Source organism: Piliocolobus tephrosceles, chromosome 7 (genome assembly GCF_002776525.5).
Source record: "Piliocolobus tephrosceles isolate RC106 chromosome 7, ASM277652v3, whole genome shotgun sequence".
Lineage (NCBI taxonomy): Eukaryota > Metazoa > Chordata > Mammalia > Primates > Cercopithecidae > Piliocolobus > Piliocolobus tephrosceles.
This window is the reverse complement of record NC_045440.1, coordinates 18,308,510-18,331,785: the sequence shown is the minus strand read 5'-3', so window position 1 is coordinate 18,331,785 and position 23,276 is coordinate 18,308,510. Positions and strand designations below refer to the sequence as shown.

The 23,276-nt window shown below is 45.2% G+C and overlaps 1 protein-coding gene across 4 annotated transcripts in view; it reads left to right on the top strand.

The window, feature by feature from the left end:
* Positions 1 to 23,023, top strand: part of SLC18A1 (solute carrier family 18 member A1) — a 36,497-nt gene extending 13,474 nt beyond the window's left edge. For 2 of the 4 annotated variants that reach the window (XM_023216852.1, XM_023216854.1), the window contains 8 exons: positions 4,748 to 4,808; positions 4,891 to 4,986; positions 16,851 to 16,929; positions 17,861 to 17,912; positions 19,448 to 19,511; positions 19,796 to 19,915; positions 20,127 to 20,260; positions 22,002 to 23,023. In XM_023216852.1, the coding sequence (XP_023072620.1) occupies positions 4,748 to 4,808; positions 4,891 to 4,986; positions 16,851 to 16,929; positions 17,861 to 17,912; positions 19,448 to 19,511; positions 19,796 to 19,915; positions 20,127 to 20,260; positions 22,002 to 22,115 (720 nt within the window). In that variant the 3' untranslated portion in view covers positions 22,116 to 23,023. The remainder of the gene's footprint in view (positions 1 to 4,747; positions 4,809 to 4,890; positions 4,987 to 16,850; positions 16,930 to 17,860; positions 17,913 to 19,447; positions 19,512 to 19,795; positions 19,916 to 20,126; positions 20,261 to 22,001) is intronic. The other 2 variants (XM_023216856.1, XM_023216855.2) reach the window with 2 other exon arrangements.
* Positions 23,024 to 23,276: the final 253 nt, after the last annotated feature.

The following is a 23,276-nucleotide window of genomic DNA, read 5'->3' as shown; positions in this document are numbered from 1 at the left end:
CTGTAGTACAGTGGCACAATCTGGGCTCACTGCAACCTACGCCTCCTGGGTTCAAGTGATTCTCCTGCCTCAACCTCCCAAGTAGCTGGGATTACAAGCATTCGCCACCACACTCAGCTAATTTTTGTATTTTTAGTAGAGGCGGGGTTTCACCGTGTTGGCTAGGCTGGTCTTGAATTCCTGACCTCAAGTGATCCACCCACCTAGGCCTCCCAAAGGGCTGAGATGATAGGCATGAGCCACTGCACCCGGCCCATTCTCTCTCTTTCTAACAAATACACATTATTATTATTACTAATTTTTTGAGCCAGTTGACAGTAGATTGATTGTATCATTCCCTTACCCCTGGATACTTTAGAGCATTTTCCCTAAGAACAGGCTTATTTCCTTATGTAATGACAATAGAGCTATCAAATTCAGGAAATTTAACATGGATAGAATACTTTAGTCTGATTTGCAGTGCCGACTCTGATTGTGTCAATTATCCCGGTAATGTCTTCCATGGAAGTTTTTTTTCTCTAGTTCACGGTCCAGTCCAGGATTGCATAAGACATTTGTGCATCACACCTCTCTAGCCTCTTTTAATCTGGAAAAGTTCTCAGCCTTTATCTTTCATGACATTGACATTTGTGAAGACTACAATTATCTATAGGGTATTCCTAAATTTGGTTTGTCTGATGTTTCTTCATGATACCGTGGCCTTCTGAGTGTCATGGCTGGAGGTATTTAATGCCCATCATCTCTCAGTGGTGATGTGCATTTTGATCACTGGGTCAAGGTGTCGTCTGGGTGTCTTGTGTAGTTATCACTTCTTCACCTTGTAACTAATAAATAACTTGTGGGAGACATTGTTAAGTCATATAAATCTCCTACTCCTCCTTAAATTTCCTTTCTGCCTATATTTGTTATCCATTAATGATTCTTGACTGACCCAGCCTTTACTATAATGTTTACAAAATACTGGTTTTTCTAGTTTACCATTCGTCCAAATCATCAGGTGGCACTTTGCTGTAAGGAATAGCCATTCCTCCAAGGCAGGCGGATCACTAGAGACCAGGAGTTTGAGACCAGCCCGGCCAACATGGCAAAACCCTGTCTCTACTAAAAGTACAAAAAAAAAATTAGCTGGGCATGGTGGTGCTCACCTGTAATCCCAGCTACTCAGGAGGCTAAGGCAGGAGAATCCCTTGAACCTGGGAGGCGGAGGTTGCAGTAAGCCACTGCACTCCAGCCTGGGTGACACAGTAAGACTCTGTCTCAAAAAAACCCTTAAAAAAACAAAAAAAGAATAGACATTCCTTTCTTATTGCCTTTATACATATATATTTATAAATATTAATACCTAAATAGATATATGATAATTTTATGTACATGTGATTGTGTTCAGAAAAAACTTTAAAAAATAATTTATCTGATTATTATCCGTGTAGAATCATGGAGTCCTATTTTTGTAGCTCATCACTCTCCTTATTTATTTACTTATTTAATTTTTTTTTTTTTGGAGACAGGGCCTCTTTCTGTGACTGAGGCTGGAGTGTAGAGGTGTGATCATGGCTCACTATAGCCTCCAACTCTTGGGTTCAAGTGACCCTCTTGCCTCAGCCTCTTGAGTAGCTGAGACTACATAGGCATGCCACCACACCCAGCTTATTTTTAACTTTTTATAGTGATGGAGTCTCCCTGTGTTGCCCAGACTGGCCTTGAACTCCTGGCCTCGAACTCCTGGCCTCCAGTCCTTAATTGTTTTGATGCTTAAATTGTCTTAGATTTGACAAGTCAAAGCCCATTAACTGGTTGCTGTGTCATTTTAACATACCTGCATTGTTTTTTGAGTAATGTTTTACTTTTTGATACAAAAATATGTCCTACGTTCATCTTGTACTTTCCCTGCCTCAGCCCTGAAATCATTTCGCCAAGGAGCCCAGGTTCTTATTAGTATGGATGGTGTTTAGAAACCAAACTATGGGGCCAGGCACAGTGGCTCACCCCTGTAATCCCAGCACTTTGGGAGGCCGAGGCAGGCAGATCATGAGGTCAGGAGATCAAGACCATCCTGGCTAACACAGTGAAACACCGTCTCTACTAAAAATATTTTTAAAATGAGCCAGGCGTGGTGGTGGATGCCTGTAGTCCCTGCTACTTGAGAGGCTGAGGCAGGAGAATGGTGAGAACCCGGGAGGAGGAGCTTGCAGTGAGCCAAGATCACAGCACTGCACTCCAGCCTGGGTGACAGAGCAAGACGCTGTCTCAAAAAAAAAAAAAAAAAGAAAAAGAAGAAGAAGAAACCAAACTATGGGGACTCGATGTGCTCTTTGCCATTGGGGTCACTTTGTTTCCCTGCCGTCTTAATGACAGAGCTAATACGCACACACGAGTTCGTTCTGAGACCTCCACTTCCAGCCCAACTCCGTGGGATTTTTCCCTGCTTGCCCCATTCCATACAAGTATTCTCCTTCTTTCAAAGTAAGAAATTTGTCTCCCCCTATTATACAAATAGGTAAATACCTATTATACAAATAGACAAAAACATTTACCTAAGTTTATATAATTGTATACTTACCCATGCTATTACAAAAAGAAACCTACCAAGAAATATTCAAGATTTTTTCAGTTCTTTCTCCCTTAGACTTAGTGAACACAGCCAAATACTATATCTAGAAATTACCGTACTTGCATTGGTTCTTTTTTCCACCTTTAGTGTGATTATATAATGCATAATGCATTTGAAATTCATTTGCATCCATTTGTGGGTTTTTTTTTTTTTTTGGCATTTAGTTTTAGTTTTTTTTTCTCCATTTTGGCTAATTATATTAATCTGTTCAAGCTACCAGAACAAAATACTACAGATTGGGTAACTTAAACAACACGTATTTATTTTCTCATGACTCTGGAGGCTGAACGTCCGCGGTCAAGATACTATTGAGGGTTGGTTTCTGGTGAGGCCTCTCTTCCCAGCTTGCAGACAGTCACCTTCTCAGGTGTCTTCACATGACCTTTACTCAGTGTGTATGCACAAAGAAAGAGAGCCCTGATGTCCCTTCCTCTTTTTATAAGGACAAGTTTTTCAGATTAGAGCCCCCACTCTCATGACCTCATTTAACCTTAATTACCTCCCTAAAGATGCTGTCTCCAAACACAGTCGTATTAGGGGTTAGGACTTCAACATACCAATTTGACCAAGGTGGGGTGCAATTCATCCCAAAACCCTAAAATAGTTTTATTTTTTGAATATATAAAACATTACCACCCAAAAGTCAAAATTATTCAGAAAGGTATACTCAGAAAATGTCAATCCCTCCAGTCTGTCTAACCCTTCCCCTCCCCCACCCCTACCACTCGTAGGTAACCAATCTTAATGCTTTCCGGTTTGTCTTTCCTGTGTCTTTGTGTTTTTTCCTCAAAATAAATAGCTTATGTGTTTTCTTATTTTTCCCTTTTCTCTTACATGAAAGGCAGCACACTGTGTATTCTTTTTTGCATTCTCCTTTTTTTCTCAATAATATGTCCTGAAAATTACTCTACTAATTCATAGACTCTTTCCTCATTATTTTACACCTGTGTGATACACACACACATACACAATTGTGTATGTGTACACAATGGTACACAATTGTGTGTGCACCATATTTTATTCCATCTCCTGCGTTTAGGTAGTCTTCAGTATTTTGTAGTTACAAATAGTGCTGTAATTTACATGTGTGCATTTTTATAATGTTAGCATTAATCTTTAGAGTCAATTCCTAGACGTGGGACTGTTGGGTCAAAGGGTTTATTGGACTTTTAAATGTATATTGTAATGATTTACATCAATTTCTTTACTTTGAATAATAATGGGGTGAGAGAATGATCTTTTTAGTTTTAGAATCTCTAAATTTCTCAATCCACTATTGTGTGTGTGCAGAGAGGGTTATCATACCAAAATGATCAAATCTGTTACAAGACAGAATGTAGTAAACACCATGAAGGATTAGGACACAGTGTTCAGGATGTTTGAAAGAGAGAGAAGCCCCAGCTACTGAGTCAGGGAGCACTCTGGAAAAGAAGGAGCCATTTAAGCTTGACTTTAAAGAGTGGGTAGAACTTGGAACTATGGAGAAGCGAAGGACATGTAGTTCAGGCAAAGGCAGTAACGATGGCTGAGGGACTGCTGGGATACATGGAAGGAGGGTGGGGTGACCAAGTTTAGATGAGAGTGTGTCCTGATGAGAGTGGGTCCTGCATGTTTAGGCTGCATTTTAACTCTGCTTCTTCTACCTTAGTCCAGTGTGGCTCAAAATGATCAGAATGAATTCAGAAAGCTTGAGAGGCTTTCTGAGTTACGGCTTCTGTGCTTGCTTTTGGGGTTCAGTGCTCTGCCTGTGGTTCTCCCAGGACAAACATTAGTACCAGGGAGATCTAGTGGAAACCAGGAGTCCGGACACCTATGTCCAACCGTGACCTTGCTACCAATTCACTCTGACCTCGTTGATGGTCACGTGAAGGCAGGAATCACGGGTGGAATATGTTGCTCCTCTATCTGTGACTACTACAGTGCCTACCTTGCACACAGGAGGGGCCCTGCCTCCAACTCCTTCTGTAGTATCAGTCAAGTCATTTTCTCTCCCTGCACTGGGATTCCTGGTCTCTGCAGTAAAGGAGCTGCTGTAGATGGTCTCTAAGCCCCTAATTGCATCTTCTCAGATTCTGTGAAAATAGGAGAGATGTATGCACTGTACAAATGGACATTTTTTGTCATCCATGTTCTCAGAGTGCCAAGGGGACTCCACTCTTTATGCTTCTCAAAGACCCTTACATCCTGGTGGCTGCAGGTAAGCTGGCGATGACCTCCCATTGGGCGGGGAGTGTCTGGGCTTCAGGCAGCCACGGCTGCTCACAAAACGGTCTCCCCAGGGTCCATCTGCTTTGCCAACATGGGAGTGGCTATCCTGGAGCCCACACTGCCCATCTGGATGATGCAGACCATGTGCTCCCCCAAGTGGCAGCTGGGTAAGTGCCCTCAGCCCCCACTCAGGGCCTGGCAGGAGGCGGTGGGTGCCATGAGTCCTTTTGCTCAGTGTCACACGGGGACAACGTGCTTCCTTTGTAGAATGACCTCCCATGTCCACACCCATGAGTCAAGCCCAAGAGGGTGTGCAGTCCCTCAGAGAAGCAGTCTGAGAAAGGGGAGGGTGGGAGAGGATGAAAGGGGCTATGGAGAGGTCACATACCTAACTGCAGTAGAATGATTAATGATTTCTGTCCAAAGATTCAGGTTTTGGTTTCAGCTCCTTTGATTTTCTATGAAAACTTGTGCAAATACTTTAAACTCTCTGAGCATCACTTTTCTCATTGAGCATCAAAATAAGCATAAAATTAGCATCAAAATACTATCTAGTTCAAGGGAAACAGGATGAATAAATGACATACGAAGTGAAAATGCTTTGTTCCATATACAATATTCATGTGCACCATTACCATCCATATTTTTCTCCCTTTAGCTCCTCATCCTCAAGACTATCATTTGGTTATCTTTTTTTTTTTTTTTTTTTTTTACCTGTGAAAAGGTGCTCATGTAGCACTCACTTAGGAAAAGCTATGGGCCCAGGAGAGAGGGTTCCAGCTGCCTTCATTCATGCAGAGATTTAGAGAGGAGCTTGGGGAGGAGGCTCTAGCCCTTCCCAGGAACGCTGAGGAAAGAGGATGGGGAAGGCTACGTGCAAACTGCTCCATCACTGCCAGGAGGAGAGGCTTACAGGGCCAGAAGGGAAGCTGATAAGAACCTGATATAGTTCAGCATGCAATAAAAAGCATTAAATCTAATTTTGAGGGGGATAATTCTAAGCAAGACTCCCAGCTGTACTCCTAGTGCCAAATTGAATTTTTATGGGTTGCAAGTGCTTTTGACCATGACAATTAATTGAGTTAGTCGGTGTTCAGTGCAGATAATGCATCCCCTGCCCTAAGGCTCTGACCTCTCAGGCTCTGGATACTGGTGAGCAGCTGCAACACAGAGTAGCTCCTCCCCAGCAGCCTAGGCACCAGCCTCAGTTGCCAGTTACCAATTACTCAGCTACCAGTCAGTCAGTTACCACCATCTTTTACAGCTTCCTCAATGCTACGTGGTCCGTAAAGTCTGACATCAAAGGTTGTCCAACAACTACATCAGAATCACCTAGAGAGCTTGTTAAAACTCTGATTGCTGGGAGACAGTGGGCAATTCAGTCAAAACAAGTTTTCATCCCTAGTAAGTTTCCAGGTGATGTTGATATAGCTGGTCGGTGATCACACCTAGAAAATTGCTGCAGTACGTGAAGAGCACCCCTCGAGGGTGTTGGGAGGAACAAAGGAGTCCATGCTTTTGAAAGTAATGTGTAGTCTGCCTCTGAGTGCTTGCTGTGTGGCCCACCGTATGCTAGGTAGCTTCACTAAGGAGAGGAAAGAGCCCAGATCCACCTGAGTTTGAATCCTGACCATGTCACTTCCTGACTGTGACCTTGGATAAGTTATTTAACCTCTTTGACCTCTGATGTGGTCTGAATGTGTCCCCCAAAATTTGTATGTTGGAAACTGAATTCCCAATGCAACAGTCTTGAGAGGTGGGAACTTTGAGAGATGATGAGGTCATGGGAGCACCCTCATGAATGGGTGAAGGCCATTATCATGGGATTGAGTTTGTTATAATAAAAAGGAAGTTCAGCCCCCTTCACCTCTCTCTTGTGGGTGCTCTCTCTACATGTGATCCCCTTTGACCATGTTGTTATCCAGCAACCAGGCACTCCCCAGATGGCCAAACAGATGCTGGAGGCTTGACCCTGAATGTCTCGGTCTCCAGAACGCTGAGCCAAAAATCTCTTTTCTTTATAAATCACACTCTCTGGTATTCTGTTATATTATAGAGGCATAAAATGGACTAAGACAGAAAATGGGTACTGAGAAACAGGGCTGCTGCTATAACAAATGCTGGAAAATATGGAAGCAGCTTTGGAACTGGGAAGTTGGTAGAGGCTGGAATAATTTGGAGAAGCAGGCTAGAAAGAGCCTGTACTGCTGTGATTAAAGCATTAAGGGTGATTCTGGTGAGGGCTCAGAAGAAGAGGAGAGCTATAGAGAAAGACTGAATCTTTTTAGACATTGGTTAAAAGGTTGTGACCAGAAGGTTGACAGAAATGTGGACAGTAAAGGTCACTCTGACAAGGTCTCAGATAGAAATGAGGAACAAGGTATCAGACACTAGAGTAAAGGCCATCCTTGTTATACAGTTACAAAAAACTCACAGCTTAGGACTTTATGGAACAAAGAACTTAGAGGCAATAAACTAGGATATCTGGCAGAAGGAATATCTAAGCAGCAAAGCTTCAGGCTGCGTGTGGCTGTTTTAACTGCATATATAGTGACATGTGAGAGCAAATAAATGACTTAAAGGTGAAATTTATGATTAAAAGAGAAGCAAAACAGAAAGACTTGGAAAATTTGCTGCCTGGTCTTGGAAAGAAGGAAAAGGCGTCTTTAGGAGAGCATACCAAGAGTGTGGCCAAGCAACCTAAAGCGATTAGTATGGATAAAAGGGAACCAGGTACCATTTATTAAGACTGTGGGAGAAAGACCCCAAAGGCATTTTAGAGATCTTTGGAACTGTTCCTCCTATTACTGGCCCAGAGATCTAGGTGGGCAGAATGGTTTGGGAATAAGCCTGGGGCATCCTTCATGGGCTCACTGCCCAGGACGACCTCGGGACTCTGCTCTCTGTGTTTCAGTGCAGTGCCCCTCAACTGTGCCAGCCATGGCTCAAGTGGGCCCAGAAGTGGCCTGGCCTCCCACTCTGGAGGTTGCAAGTGGTAAGCCTTGGTGGTGTCTATGTGGTGCAAATTTTGCACTTGCACAGAATGCAAGAGCTATGGGTGCACGACATCTTCCACCTAAATTTCAAAAGAAGTCATGGGCAGCCACTTCCAAGATCACAGAATGGTAGGGGCACCAGCATGGTGGCCTGCAAGCACAAGACTCCAACCCCTGATTGCTGCTGGGTGGACTGAGTCCAGAAAGACCATAGGGGTGGGGCTGCCTGATGCCTTGGGGGTCCAACCTCCACACCAGTGTGCCCAGGATTTTGGACATGGAGTCAAAGGCGATTATTCTCCAGCTTTAAGACTTAATATTGTTTTCCATATTGGGTTTTGGACTTTCATGGGACCTGTTACCCCTTTTTTCTTCCCTGTTGCTTGCTTTTGAAATGGGAATGTCTGTTCTATCCTTGTCCCACCATTGTTTTTGAAAGTAGATAAATTATCCCTTGGTATCCATAAGTGACTGGTTCCAGGACTCCTAATGGCTACCAAACTCCAAGGATGTTCAAGTCCCTTACATAAAATGGCATTGTATTTGCATATAATCTACACACATCCTTCCATGTACTATAATCATCTCTTTCATGCCATGTAAATAATTGGTATACTGTATTTTTTCTTGTTTGTATTATTCTTATCGTTGTATTGTTATTTTTAATTTTTTTCCTCAACATTTTTGATCTGCGGTTGGTTGAATCCAGGGATGTGAAACCTGCAAATACAAAGGGCCAAGTATAATTTGTTTTGATTTCACAGGCTCACAGCTGGAGGGAATTTGCCTCAGGATTAATCGTACCTTGAATCTCACCCATATCTAATTTAGACAAGACTCTCGATTTTGGACTTTTGAGTTTATACTGGAACCACTTAAGACTTCTTAAACTATTGGGATGGAATGAATGCATTTTGCATTGTGAGAAGGGCATGGATTTTGGAGGCCAGGGGTAGAATGCTATGTTCTCCAAAATATGTGTGTTGGAAACTTAATCCCCAATGCAACAGTGTTGAGAGGTGGAACCTTTAGTAGGCGATGAAACCCTAGGGGCACCACCTTTATAAGTAGATAAAAACAATGATCATAGGAGTGAGTGAGTTACAAAAGTGGGGAGTTTGGCCCACTTTTCCTTTCTCTCTCAAATGCCCTTTCTCCATGTGATACCCTTCAGCCATATGATGACCCAACAAGAGGTCCCTCACCAGATGGCCAAGCAGATGCTGGTGCCATGCCCTGGCCCTTCCCAGCTTCCAGTACTGTAATCCAAATACATCTTTTTTCTTTTTGAATTAGCCAATCTGTGGTAATATGTTACAGCAGCAAAAATAAAACAGATTAACTCCAGTTTTTTAATTTGTGAAAATGTAGATATTCTTTAGGGTCATTTTGATCTGGGATCCTAAATGGATTATCCCAGTGTGTGGAATACAGGATACTATCAGTAAATAACAAATTATTTGTACAATTTTAATAATTATTTTAGTTTAAACCATTTTGGTAGTCACACAATGTAATCCCTCATCCCTTAAAGATTCACTGTTAAAAACAGATGTGTATCCATAGATACATATTCTGGAGCACCTATTTTGCACAAAATACTGCTAAAATGTAAGCTATAATCAGATCCTAAAGAACAAGCAACATGGATTGAGAAAAATCTAATTCAAGACATTTCATATCATTTAAAATGATGTCAAGGAGCTATATCCAGGAGGCTGTAGGCTTCCTAGAGGTGCTTACTTCCACATACTAGATAAACAATTGAGTAGTTTTAATTTTTTTAAGCAATTAAATATAAACAAACGGGTACAGTTTGCAACAGATTGCCACCTGTCCAGATAGCCTACACAAATACACTAAGGTGTGCTTACTTCTACTCCATAGAAGAGAATATTAAAAGCAAACAAGTTGTCAGCCAATAACTGGTCGATTGTTGACTTTTAATTTAATTGTAATTGACATGGTATTTTTTGTTAGGCTGCATTGTTTTCTCTAGGTACAGAGAGGGATTAAAAGGGCTGGCGAGACCCAGAGAAACTCACTCTGCTGATCTCAAGCAGTCCCTTATACCAGAGCCATCTGTGCTACCACACTGGGGACATGGTGTAGTGGAAACACCTGGAGTTAGAGTGTGAAGGCCTGGACTCAAGTCCTGACACTGTCACTCACCAGTTATGATGATAATAACCAAGACCAGTGCTTGTAGGGCCCTTACTCTGCGACAGGCACTATGCAAAATGCTTGATATGCACTATTTCGTTTAAACCTCACAACTGGCCTGTCTGTTATGGCCAGTAGAAATTATGATTATCCCCGTATTTCAGAGATCTCTTTTTTTCTTTTTTTTGGCAGTTGTAAGATTTCACAGAGTGAAAACAGAGCTCCCGTATAATGGGAGGGGACCCAAAGGGGGTTGCCACTGATAGCTGGAATGCCTGGGTTTGTATCCCGATCATTGTCCCTCCCCCTGTACTCTCAGGTGATAGATGATTTGATTATTTCTTTATCTCCTCCTTTTAGCCTAATTGGTATTTTAGTGAGCTCTCTTTACTATCTGATTGGTCGGGTGTGAGCTGAGTTACAAGCCCCGTGTTTAAAGGTGGGTGCAGTCACCTTCTCCAGCTAGGCTTAGAAATTCTTAGCCAGCCTAGGAAATCTAGCAAGTCCTGTCTCTCAGTCCCCTATTTGAATGGAAAAACCCAAGTGCTATTGGGGGGGTTGACCAATGACCGCTCTAACTGCTTTCTGCTGAATTGGGGCGTAGTAGGGGTCATGCAGTTGAGATTTTCTCAGAAGGGATGCTTTTGATGTCATCAGCATCGGAGCATGGGCTAGCAGGCCGGTCCAGGGGTCCGCGGTAGATCTTAGTCACGGACTGCATCTGGGGCTCCATTTGAAGAACGATTTGTAGTTTTACAGCTTCGATTCTGGAAGAGACAAATTTAACAAGGAGGTTAAAGATACAGGGATTGAAATGTATGGCCTAAAGTGCGCGGGGAGGCATATCCAACAGTTAGTAGGATTTTGACCAAGGTTTCATCAAGCCCAATGAGGGTGGTATTAAATAGGCTTGCCAGGCAAGTATGGGTACAGAGGGTCTTCAAAGGCAAACAAGAATTGAGAATCAGGATGTACAGGGATGTAGAAAAAGGTTTCCTTAAGGTCCAGGACTGTTAACCACTCTGCTTCCTCTGGTATTTGGGAAAGCAGAGTATAAGGGTTAGGTACAGCTGGGTATGGAGGGACAACAGCCTCATTGGTAATCCTGAGATCTTGCACTAACCTCCACTGTCTGTTGACTTTCTGTACTCCTAAAATTGGAGTGTTGTGGGGGCTATTGCATGCATGGATTTTTTTTTTTTTTTTTGAGACGGAGTCTCGCTCTGTCCCCGGGCTGGAGTGCAGTGGCTGGATCTCAGCTCACTGCAAGCTCCGCCTCCCAGGTTTACGCCATTCTCCTGCCTCAGCCTCCCGAGTAGCTGGGACTACAGACGCCCGCCACCTCACCCGGCTAGCTTTTTGTATTTTTTAGTAGAGACGGGGTTTCACCGTGTTAGCCAGGATGGTGTCGATCTCCTGACCTCGTGATCCGCCCGTCTCGGCCTCCCAAAGTGCTGGGATTACAGGCTTGAGCCACCGCGCCCGGCCTTATTGCATGGATTTACTAGGCCTTGGGCTTTTAGGTCCTTAACAATCTTTTGGAGTCCTTGCTGGGCCTCGGGTCTAAGTGGGTATTGCCTTTGGTAGGGAAAGGAGGCAGAATCCTTTAGTTTAACTTTCGCATTCTTCACTCGTCCATATTGTCCTGTTGCCCAGACTTCAGGATTAATTCCTTCCTCAAGTAGGGGACAACAAACGGGTGTTCCTTCTCCTATGTTCAGGTGTATAATGGCCCCTGTTTGTGCTAGAATATCTCTCCCTAACAAAGGAGTGGGGCTTTCAGGCATAATTAGAAAGGCATGTGAAAGAGTAAAGTTCTCCAGTCACAACTCAGTGGCTGAGACAAGTAGCCAGTGACTGCCTGTCCTAGGACCTCTTGGATAGTGACAGATCTGAAGGACAGTTGTCCGGGACAGGAAAGTAAGACTAGAAGGCTTCGCCAGTGTCCAGCAGACAGTTAACCTCCTGGCCCTCAGTGGTCAAGCATACCCAGGGCTCTGTGAGGTGATGGCATGGGCTGGTGCTTGCCCCGGGCACCCTCAGTCCTGCTGCTCGATCACCTGGTTAGTGGCTTCTGACTCAGAGGACCTTTGTCCCCTGGGGCAGTGGGCCTTCCCAGTGATTACCTTGACAGAAGGGGCATGGACGAGGGTGTGGCTTATTTCTATTTGGACAATCTTTTTTTAAAGTGTCCTTGTAGACAGCGCTGGAAGCAAGCCCTATTAGGCATTCGATTTGCCCAGCTTTTCCCTTTTCCAGAAACTCCAAAGTCAGCTTGCCTGAGGGCCATGACTAAAGCGGTGGCCTTCTTTTTATCCCGTTTGTCCCGTTCCGCCTGCTCCTCTTGATCTCTATTATAAAAAACCGAGGTTGCCAAGTACAGTAGGGTTTCTAAGTTTTGCTCCGGGCCTAAGGTGGACTTTTGAAGTTTGTTTCTAATGTCTGCAGCTGACTGAGTTTATCAAACTCATCCTTTAAGACTTGTTGGCCTTCAACAGAGTCAGGTGACAGAGAGGTATGCTTCCTCAATGCCTCCCTTAGTCTCTCCAGAAAGGCAGTAGGATTTTCTCCCTTTCCCTGTGTTATAGTGGACATCATTGAATAATTTATAGACTTCTTCCTAGTTTTACTTAGTCCTTCTAGCGTGCAAGTTAGCAAATGTCTGCAACACCAATCTTCATGTTCTGATTCTGCGTCCCAGTGAGGGTCTACACTGGGAACTGCCTGCTGGCCTGTGAGGAATGGTTCTCATTCCTCTGTTGTCATCTTATCGTTGACCTGACTGAGATACCAGAGATTGCCAAACTCTCAGGCTGCAATTACGGTGGCACTTCTCTCATTTGGGGTTAGTGTCTGATCCTGCAGTAACATTATATCTCTCCAGAATACATCTTAGGGGCATTTTTGCCTTGAGGGGAAACGTTTCCCATCTGAGAAAAGAACACAGGGATGCCAGCACCCCTAGTCATTTTCCAATGAGCATTAGTCCTAGAGCATCCTCTGTGGTCCTAATGCTTATTCCTTTCCAGGGTGCGTAACCGCCCATAGACCTCTGCTGGTCGGATTAGTTCCTCTCACCCATGTAGCAGTCCTGCACCTGTTTTCAAACCTTTCTTGAACACAGAGAAAGGGGTCTGGGTTGCCGGATTCTAGTGGTCCTTTACCAGCGTGCCTAACATTGGCTTTGCACTCAGGGATGAGTTCCAGCACTGGGCTGGGCAACCCAGTCCCCCATCAAGATGCATTCCCATAAACAACAGGTCTTATGTAAATTCATTTCAGAGAGGGTGTAGGTAACCTTTTGAGTCAGGATTAAGATAGTTTTTGCCCACTAGGGCCTTTGTCCTTCTTTTCCTTTGTAGGAATATGCCCTAATTATCGATCTTAAACTTTTTGTTGCCCTGGATTAAGTCCTTTTGGGTATGAAAGACGAGAGATGGATCCTGTTTATCCTATGTGCCTTTTTCCTACAAGAAGGAGAGCAAGGAGAAAAAAATGGGCTTGCTGGTTTTGTAAGTACTTTAAGGCGTGGCTGAGTGCAAACAGTTCGAACGTTTGAGCAGACCCATTATTAGGCAATTTTCCTAACTGCTTCTACAAGAGTTTCCTTATCAATTACTGAATACCCGTTATGTTTTTTTCCCTCAGTCGCCAGGGAGGAACCATCTATCCTCCTATCCTGAGGGGAGTACCTCCTAAGTCTGGTAGGACCTTTCTATGGTAATTAAGATTTAAATCCCCTGTTAGGAAATCTGCTGGGTTAAGGGAATTTTCAGTGGTTAATGTTAAATCATCTTTTTAAAAACAGAATAGCCCCATACTTTAAGATTTTCGAGCCGGGCGCGGTGGCTCAAGCCTGTAATCCCAGCACTTTGGGAGGCCGAGACGGGTGGATCACGAGGTCAGGAGATCGAGACCATCCTGGTCTACACGGTGAAACCCCGTCTCTACTAAAAATACAAAAAACTAGCCGGGCGAGATGGCGGGCGCCTGTAGTCCCAGCTACTCGGGAGGCTGAGGCAGGAGAATGGCGTGAACCCGGGAGGCGGAGCTTGTAGTGAGCCGAGATCACGCCACTGCACTCCAGCCTGGGCGACAGAGTGAGACTCCGTCTCAAAAAAAAAAAAAAAAAGATTCTGAACTGGTGAGGTGTGCTCACAACGAGGTTTCCTCCAAAAGTTATTTTTCTGCTTTCTTCTGCTAGCAAAGCAGTTGCCGCTACAGATTGAATGCATTTGGGCCATCCCTTTATATTTACTCAATTCGCTTTCATGTTGTTGCAGTTCGGTTGTTAAAGTACAGGGTCATCAGTTCTAAGGCCCTGGCCAAGGAGCCAAGGCTTGGAGATTGTATTGCGTGGGGTGGGTAAGCTGGGTAGAAATTGGGGGAGCAGAGTGTCTTACACAATGGCAGAGCAATCCTCCTAGCCATTTACAAACTCGTGGCCCTGGCAAGGGTGGTGGGCAACGGGTCCCACGTAACTGCCCATGTTGAGAGCTGTATACCTAAATTGGGAGGGAAACCAGGGGCAAGACTCCCTGGGTTCATAGCCTTGGTGCCTAAGGATGCAGTGTAGAGCTTCCTGAGATCCTCTTTGGAGATACAACTTGCTCTAATACTTGGGAGAGGACGTGAAAGTCTGCAGCATTAGTACCTAGGAGGTACTTCACGCCTTCACAGCCTTCTCTCTAATTATGGTTGGAGCATTCCAGCCCTGATCAAAGGCCAGACTCCTCTTATCCATTCCATCTCCCCTCACCTACTTCATTGGCTACTCCTCATCACCTGTGCTATCTCTGCCTTCTTTGCTAACGTTTAAAGATAGGAGTCCCCCGAGGCTCAGTCCTTGGATCTCTATTCTTTATTTATTCTTTCATAGGCAATCCCATACATTCGCGTGACTTTAAGAACCATGTGTAAAGCAATGTCTCAAATTTCTCTCTCCTTGGAGCTCCAGATTTGTGTATCTTACCGCCTGACAGCTCCACTTGGATATCTAACAGTCACTTCAAACCTCTCATGTTCCCCCCGTGCTCTTGCTTTTCCACCAGTCTTCTCTATCTCCAGCTACCCAATTGATTAAGACAAAAAGCTAGGTTATCCCTGATTTCTCATTTCCCCTCATCACTCCTGCTACATCTGTACCCAATGGAACAGAAAATGTCACCAACTCTACCTCCAAAACCTCCCATTTTATTCACTTCTCTCCTCCATGACTTCTAATCTGAGGCACTATCACTTTTCTCTTAGATTCTGCAAATAGTCTGCCTTCCACTCTTGTCCCATGAACCCATTCTTCTAAGGGATTTTAGAAAATATAAATCCAATTATGTTATTTCCTTTCAAAGCTTCCACTGCCCTTGGAATAAATTCCAGATTCATTTCTAGGACCTTCATTTTCTCACCCTCCACTTTCCTCTTATGTTTCAGCCACAGAGATATCCTTTCTACTTACAGAGCAAACTAAATGATTTCTTTAAGACCTTTTAATTTGCATTAGGTGCTTGTTATTTTCTGCTTGAAATGCTCTCTTTTGGTTATTAAGGTCTCAGCTTGAATGTCGCTTCCCCGGAGAAGCCTTCCCCAACCCTGAAAACCCAGGTAGGCCTTCTGAGTCGCTCTGCCATATCACCACACTCAATTTCCTGCACATAACACTTTTCAAAATTCTCTTTCATGTATATTTGTTTACTTGTTTATTGTATGTCTCCCTCCCCTGGAGTATAAGCTAGCTGCAAGCTAGAATTTTGTTTGTCTTATTCACTGCTGTATTTCCAGACCCCAGAGTACCTGACACATGGTAAAAGTTTATTAAAATGAATGAATGGATGGATGGATGAGACTCAGAGAGGGTGAGTAAATTGTCCAAGGTCACAGAACTAACAAGTCGTCAAGCCATGATTTGAATGCAAAATTTTGAGCTTTGTGTGTCTCCAAAGCCCACGTTTCCAGAACACTTCCCTCTACTGTCACAAAAAGCCATGTGCTCAGGACTTCAATGTATAAAATATTTTTACACGCATTACCTAATTTGCTCCGCAGTGTAACCTGGTATGATATAATTGTAGCTTTGCTTTTTCCAGATATGGAAACCAAGGCTCAGAAAGGTTTAGTAATTAATCCAAGATCCCTCTCAGAGCAATAGAAGGGCAGGTGAATAGCAAGGCAGAAATTAACTTCCCAGGAATTATGTATGGGTATGTGGCACCCAAACATGCCACCTCTGAAGCTCATACTCTCATGCTGATAATCAAGGGTATTTTATACATGAGAATGGCTCATCAGGGCCATTCATTAGGAATCTAAGTGGGGAGCTGGAAGCACATTAAGTGTACTGAGACTAGGCCAGGTGCGGTGGCTCACATCTGTAATCCCAGCACTTCGGGAGGCCGAGACAGGCAGGAGTTCATGACCAGCCTGGGAAACATGATGAGACTCCATCGGAAAAAAAAAAAAAAAAAAAAAAAAAAGTGTGATGGTGTTCACCTGTAGTCCCAGCCACTTGGGAGGCTGAGCTTGGAGGATCACTTGAGCCCAGGACGTCGAGGCTACAGTGGGCTGAGATTATACCACTGCACTCCAGCCTGGGTGACAGAGTGAGACCCTGTCCTAAAATAAGTAAATAAATAAATAAATAAATAAATAAATAAATAGGGATTGAGGCTAAACAAAACCCTGCTCCTGAAGAAAGGAGAGGTGTGGGGGTCCTATGGCAGCTACTGTGGGTTTGCACAAAGATCCCCACATCATAAAACAAAGTGGTTTGGGGATCTTGGAAAGTTACAGGGTTGGACTTCACTGTCTCATAGGAGACAAGGCATTTTAGAATAAATTGGGCAAGTCCTAAGGTAAGAATCTGTGTCCTTCCACAGGTCTAGCTTTCCTGCCTGCCAGCGTGTCCTACCTCATTGGCACCAACCTCTTTGGTGTGTTGGCCAACAAGATGGGTCGGTATGTAGCCTGGGGATCTGGGACGAACAATAGAAATGTAAGATGGGAGAGCGCCTGTCCCTGATCTTGGAATGATGAACAGCGTCCCCACGGTTGAAAGTTTAGGACAAGTACACACTGATAAAAACTTCCCACTGGGAGGATGGGTGGGTGGTGGGTGGTGAGGGTGGTATGGAGAATGGATAGTCCTGAGCTCTGAGCTGATTGGTATAGAAGAGGCAGTGGATACATGAGGGGCACCCCTTACTTTCCATCCATTTGCTGTCCAGGTGAAGAGATAAAATAACCACATCAGAGAACAGCTATTAAAAATGCAGTCCTTTGGGAAAGTGGTTTTCAAATTATGTTCCATGGAACCCTATGGAGTTCTACAGAGGCACCCCAGAGGCCACTGAGGAGGAAGGGTTGGGGGCCAAGAGGTATGAGTCTAGATTCTGTCCCTCCACCATAATAAGGACAGCTTTAACTTTATCTTTGGAGTTCAGCACCAAGACTTTAGAAGCACTGCCATAGGACATCAGAGAAGGAAAGAAGTTTGGTACTTTCTGTGGTTTTTGAGACGGACCTCAAGGACCAAATAAAATATGGACAGGTTGGAGGCGGTCTGAGCTGGGCAACAGCAAGAGTTAAGTTTGAGGGATGCTAAGGAGCAAGTGCCTTCTGAGTCAGCTGATTCCTCCTGTAAGGGAAGGAAGAGTGTGTCCCATGGCACCTCGTCTGCCTATAGAAAAAGGCGTGGAACCGGGGGGGACAAGGAAAGGGCAGGGAGAGAGCTCACCTGGGTACAAACTGGTCATGTGGGGTGCCGTCCTCAGGTCCTAAGGGGTCGCTGGGATTAGGGCTGGTGGAACAGGTCAGCTTGGTGGTGATGGGGTACAGCTGGAGGGGAGCTCTCCCCTATCGGTGTTTGATGATGGCCCTTTTCTTCCAGGTGGCTGTGTTCCCTAATCGGGATGCTGGCAGTAGGGACCAGCTTGCTCTGTGTAAGTATAAGAAGACCTGGGAGAGGGGAAGGAGAGAGAGAGAGAGAGAGACCCAGACATTTAAAGACTACTTTCCTTTAAAATGAGCAGAGTTGGCTTGGCAAGGAGTGTCAGAAAGAGTGTTTCTGAGTAGGCAGGAATTTAGCACTGGGGGAGATGCCACCAGCTGCAGTGGCTTTCCATTGAGAGGAAGTGGGAAAGGAGAGGGAGAGTGCTGTAGGGCAGCTGGAGCCAGAGGTCTGAGGCTGTATGTGGGGTATATGAAGTGATATATGTTGCTGTCCATTTCTGGACAAAATGGTGCATTTTGTGACTTCATTTACTCGTCCCATCCTGAGAGATCCTCATAAGTCCCCAGGGAACCGTCACCTATGCTCCAGTCTCTGGCACCAGAGGCTTGATAGAAGAAGAAAGAAAGAAGGACTTTTCCATTTCCAAGAGTCCCCCTCAAGCTCTTTAAGCCTTCATTTCCTCCTCTCTGCAGTGGGGATGAGAAACACACAAATCTCCTAGGCTTGAGGGAGAGAAGAACAGGACTACAAGGCACTGTACACTGTGCTCAAGACCAGCTGGAGGTCCTGAGCAGGAGCATGGGATCCGGGTTCCATGGCAGGTTTGCCACTTTCTATGCATGTGACTTTGAGCAGGTTGCCTCATCTCTGTGTGCTCAGCATCCTCATCTGTGTAGAGAGGGTTCTGATAGTCCACAGGGCTGTCGAGGTAATCCACATAAACCACAGTGTCTGGCACGTGGTGAGCCCATAGTGAATCTCAGCCAATACTATCGATAAATTATAAACATTTCTTGAGGCATGAACCCAAAAAATTGTTATCAGCCAGTAACATCTAAATAGTATGCTAAACCCTTGAGGGGTGAGTGTCCTGGGGTAGCAGGCTTGAATGACAGGTGCCCAGAAAGGGAGGGCAGGAACCTGCAAAAGAGGGAAGAAAGGGTTTTTGTTGGGGGATTGGGAGGGCAACAGGAATGAGTCTCACAAGCTTTCCGACACGGCACTCAAGCCACACCACCTGCTCTCCCTCACTTACAGCTAACTGGTTTTTGGGGTCTCTTCTCTGTCTTCTTTCTCCAACGGTTACCAAGTTAGAAGTCTAAATAAAACGTTTCGGTGATGTCCATAATGGAAAACAGAGGCAACTTTATTTCATGAAGAATGAGGCCAGGAGTGTATGTTTAGGTGGAGGGGGTAGAGGAAGGGGAGAAAGTATCCATGCAACAGAGGAAGACCCTCATTAGAGCATAATGGAGTCAAGTCTGAGGTCCAAACTTGATCTTGCCATTCATTAGATCTGTAACTTTGGATACAGCAATGAACACAATGGCGCTGGTCAAATTTTCACATCCTTAAAATGGAGGTATGGATTCTTTTCAGTGAGGAAGTATGAGAGTGCAGGAGGATGATGTATGTGGCCAATAGTGCACTCTGAATAAACGCATTTCATGTGAAAATTCTTTGAACTTTGCTCCCACCTGACCCCTCTGGAGTCCTGATGACTCTTCCTCCTTCCTCTTGCAGGTTCCTCTGGCTCGCAATATTTTTGGTCTCATTGGCCCCAATGCAGGGCTTGGCCTTGCCATAGGTAAGAAGTACCCTCGAAGAAAACAAGAAGACCCTGAATGTTGGCTTTGGGTCTGTTGCCTTTCTTCCCCCTTTTCTCGTCAGAGGAGGTAGGTGGAGAGGCAGAAGGAGGAGGAGGGCAGCTGGCAGGGGTGTGGAGAGATGAGCTCGTAATTCCCACCTGGAACAGGTGTTGGTCTGAGGGAGAAGACAACAGGCAAAGCGAGTGGACTAAATGGAGGAACAGAGGAGGGATGGTACTGACTGTGGGTAGTGCTGACTGTGTCCTGTTTGCTCTGGCCACAGGCATGGTGGATTCCTCTATGATGCCCATCATGGGGCACCTGGTGGATCTACGCCACACCTCGGTGTATGGGAGTGTCTACGCCATCGCTGATGTGGCTTTTTGCATGGGCTTTGCTGTAGGTATGTTGGCAGGACCTGGTGTCTCACGTTCCCCTATCTACTGTTTTCCAGCTGGAAGTGCAGCCAGGAAGCTGTTCTCCTAGGGTTCTGGAGATCTTTGACCCTGAGACATCCTCTGGGTCACCCACTGCCCCTAGCATAGCGTCTTACGTGTAGGACGCTCCGTATGGAGGCTCCACAGGCACTTATGACTTTGATGTATCCCTCCCAGGTCCATCCACCGGGGGTGCCATTGTACAGGCCATCGGTTTCCCCTGGCTCATGGTCATCATTGGGGTCGTCAACATCGTCTATGCTCCACTCTGCTACTACCTGCGGAGCCCCCCAGCCAAGGAGGAGAAGCTTGTAAGGAGCGCCGACTGCTAAAAAGGAAAAAAAAAAATTCGCTTCTGTTTCTTTCCATCATCTCTCTCATTCCCTTTCATCCTGGGCTGTTATTTCCTCCCTCTATTCCTCTACTGATATTCTCTTTGAGGAATACTGATATGCTTTGCCATGTTTCCCAATCCCCTTTCATCTTCGTATTTCTTTTGTGCACTTCCTGAATTTCCCTTCTCTAAGTAACCACTTCCTCTCTTTCGGGGGCTATCAGGAAGGGTCTTCAGTAGAGAAGGGAAATGGGGGCAGAAGACCATCAAAGACATCCTGTAGTTACTGTTCCAAACTTGCTAGTTACTAGCAAGATGTGAATTACCATGTTATCTCCCTCATAAGTGGACAGAATTCCATTGGCACATCCATTCATCCACTCACTCACTCTAGTGCACCATTATCCTCATCAGGTCTTTTTTCTTTCTTTTTTTTTTTTTTTGAGACGGAGTTTCACTCTTGTTGCCCAGGTTGGAGTGTAATGGCATGATTTCGGCTCACCACAATCGCCGCCTCCCAGGTTCTAGCAATTCTCCTGCTTCGGCCTCCCAAGTAGCTGGGATTACAGGCATGCACCACCATGTCTGGCTAATTTTTTGTATTTTTAGTAGAGATGGAGTTTCTCCATGTTGGTCAGCAGGTCACCTTTTTTTTTTTTTTTTTTGTTTTTTTGGGAAGGAGTCTTACTCTGTCGCCCGGGCTGGAGTGCGGTGGCCGGATCTCAGCTCACTGCAAGCTCCGCCTCCCGGGTTTACGCCATTCTCCTGCCTCAGCCTCCCGAGTAGCTGGGACTACAGGCGCCCGCCAACACGCCCGGCTAGTTTTTTTTTGTATTTTTAGTAGAGACGGGGTTTCACTGTATTAGCCAGGATGGTTTCGATCTCCTGACCCCGTGATCCGCCCATCTCGGCCTCCCAAAGTGCTGGGATTACAGGCTTGAGCCACCGCGCCCGGCCGGTCACCTTTTTAAAAGTACAAAAATCCCAGGGAAGAGATCCATACCATAGGATTTTCTTTAATAAAGCACTTTCCTCTTACTGCAGCACAGACATCCTGAGGGCCTGATGGGTTTGGGATGGCGACAGAGGCTGCTTAAGGGAACAAAAGAAGACAGGGGCCGGGCGCGGTGGCTCAAGCCTGTAATCCCAGCACTTTGGGAGGCCGAGACGGGCGGATCACGAGGTCAGGAGATCGAGACCATCCTGGCTAACACGGTGAAACCCCGTCTCTACTAAAAATACAAAAACTAGCTGGGCGAGGTGGCGGGCGCCTGTAGTCTCAGCTACTCGGGAGGCTGAGGCAGGAGAATGGCCTAAACCCGGGAGGCGGAGCTTGCAGTGAGCTGAGATCCTGACACTGCACTCCAGTCCGCGACAGAGCAAGACTCCGCCTCAAAAAAAAAAAAAAAAAAGAAGAAGAAGACAGGAAGGTGTGATAGGGAATGGTGTTGATTCCGTTTGTCTTCCTGCTGTAACTTCCACTACCACCGTTAGATTCAGTTAAAAGCATATGAGATACTTGTCCTGACAAGGGTTGATATACTGGGTACCTGGGGAGGCTGGTGCATATACAGGCAGGGGGTCCTGTGCATGTTTCTTGAGTACTTAGCAATGCCAGACTTGTATGAACTAGTGGGAGAACAGAATGGGGAGACTGGTGGGAAAAAAAAAAAAAAAAAAAGATGTGCGGTGGCTTCTCTTCTTGCCTCTCTCTGCAGGCTATTCTGAGTCAGGACTGCCCCATGGAGACCCGAACGTATGCAACCCAGAAGCCCATGAAGGAATTTCCCCTGGGGGAGGACAGTGATGACGAGCCTGACCATGAGGAGTAGCTGCAGAAAGTGGTCCCCGAATTCATGACGCCTCAGTAACCACCTCTTTCCCTGGGACCAGATCACCATGGCTGAGCACACGGCTCAGTGGGCTTCACTTACCTCTTCCTGGGAATCTTTCCTCCCCTCCCATGGACACTGTCCCTGATACTCTTCTCACCTGTGTAACCCGTAGCTCTCCCTCTATGCCTTGGTGCTGCAGTGGCCCAACTTTTATGGGAAGACAGAGTGATGCACCTTCCCGCTGCTGTGAGGCTGATTAAACTTGAGCTGTGACGGGTTCTGCAAGGGGTGACTCATTGCGTGGAGGCGGTAGTGAGCAATGTGCCCCTGAAACCAGTGGGGCAACTGACAAGCCTCGTTTATCTGTTGCCTGATTTTCTCTGGCGTAGTCCCAAAGGATTGGAAGAGTGTTACCCTCTGTTCCTCAACATGTTCCTTCCCGGGGTATCCCAGCTGAGTTGAGAAAATGTTCTCAGCGTTGTCCTGCTGCCAAGTGCCAGCTTGAAGAGTTTTTGTTTGTTTGTTTGTTTTTTGCATTTTTCTTTAATAAAGTGAGCGATTTTTCTGTGGCTAAATCTACAGCTGCTAAAAGGGCTTTACCCTCAGTGAAAAGCATCTTCTATTTTCATTGTCATTCAGAAAGAGGAAGAGCCCATTTCTCTTCTGTTGGAGTTATGGACATTCTCCTGACCTCCCTGTGTGTTCCTACCTTTTCTGAACTTCTTAGACTCTTAGAAACAAAAGTAGAAGACAGACAGAAAAAATAATTGATTAGACCCATGATTTCATGGGAAGAAGTGAAAAGAAACTGCCTTGAAATCCCTCCCAATTGTAGATTTCCTAATAGGAGGAGTGTAATGAGACATTGTTCATACTTGCTAATAAATACATTATTGCCTAATTCAGACCTGATAAACTAGATGTCATTTTATAGCACAAGAGTATGTGGGCAAATAGAGCAAATACTATAAATATTATCACACTTTGCTACTTTTTTGAAACACTGATTGGGTGATGGGATTTCAGAGAGGTGGGAGACATGGCACCCACCTAAGTAGCTCCCCATCTATTTGGACAAACAGGGTATGACAGTATAAAAAATGATTAATGCTGCAAGTTAGTATACATTCTGTGTTCCGGTACAACGAGGTGGGATGT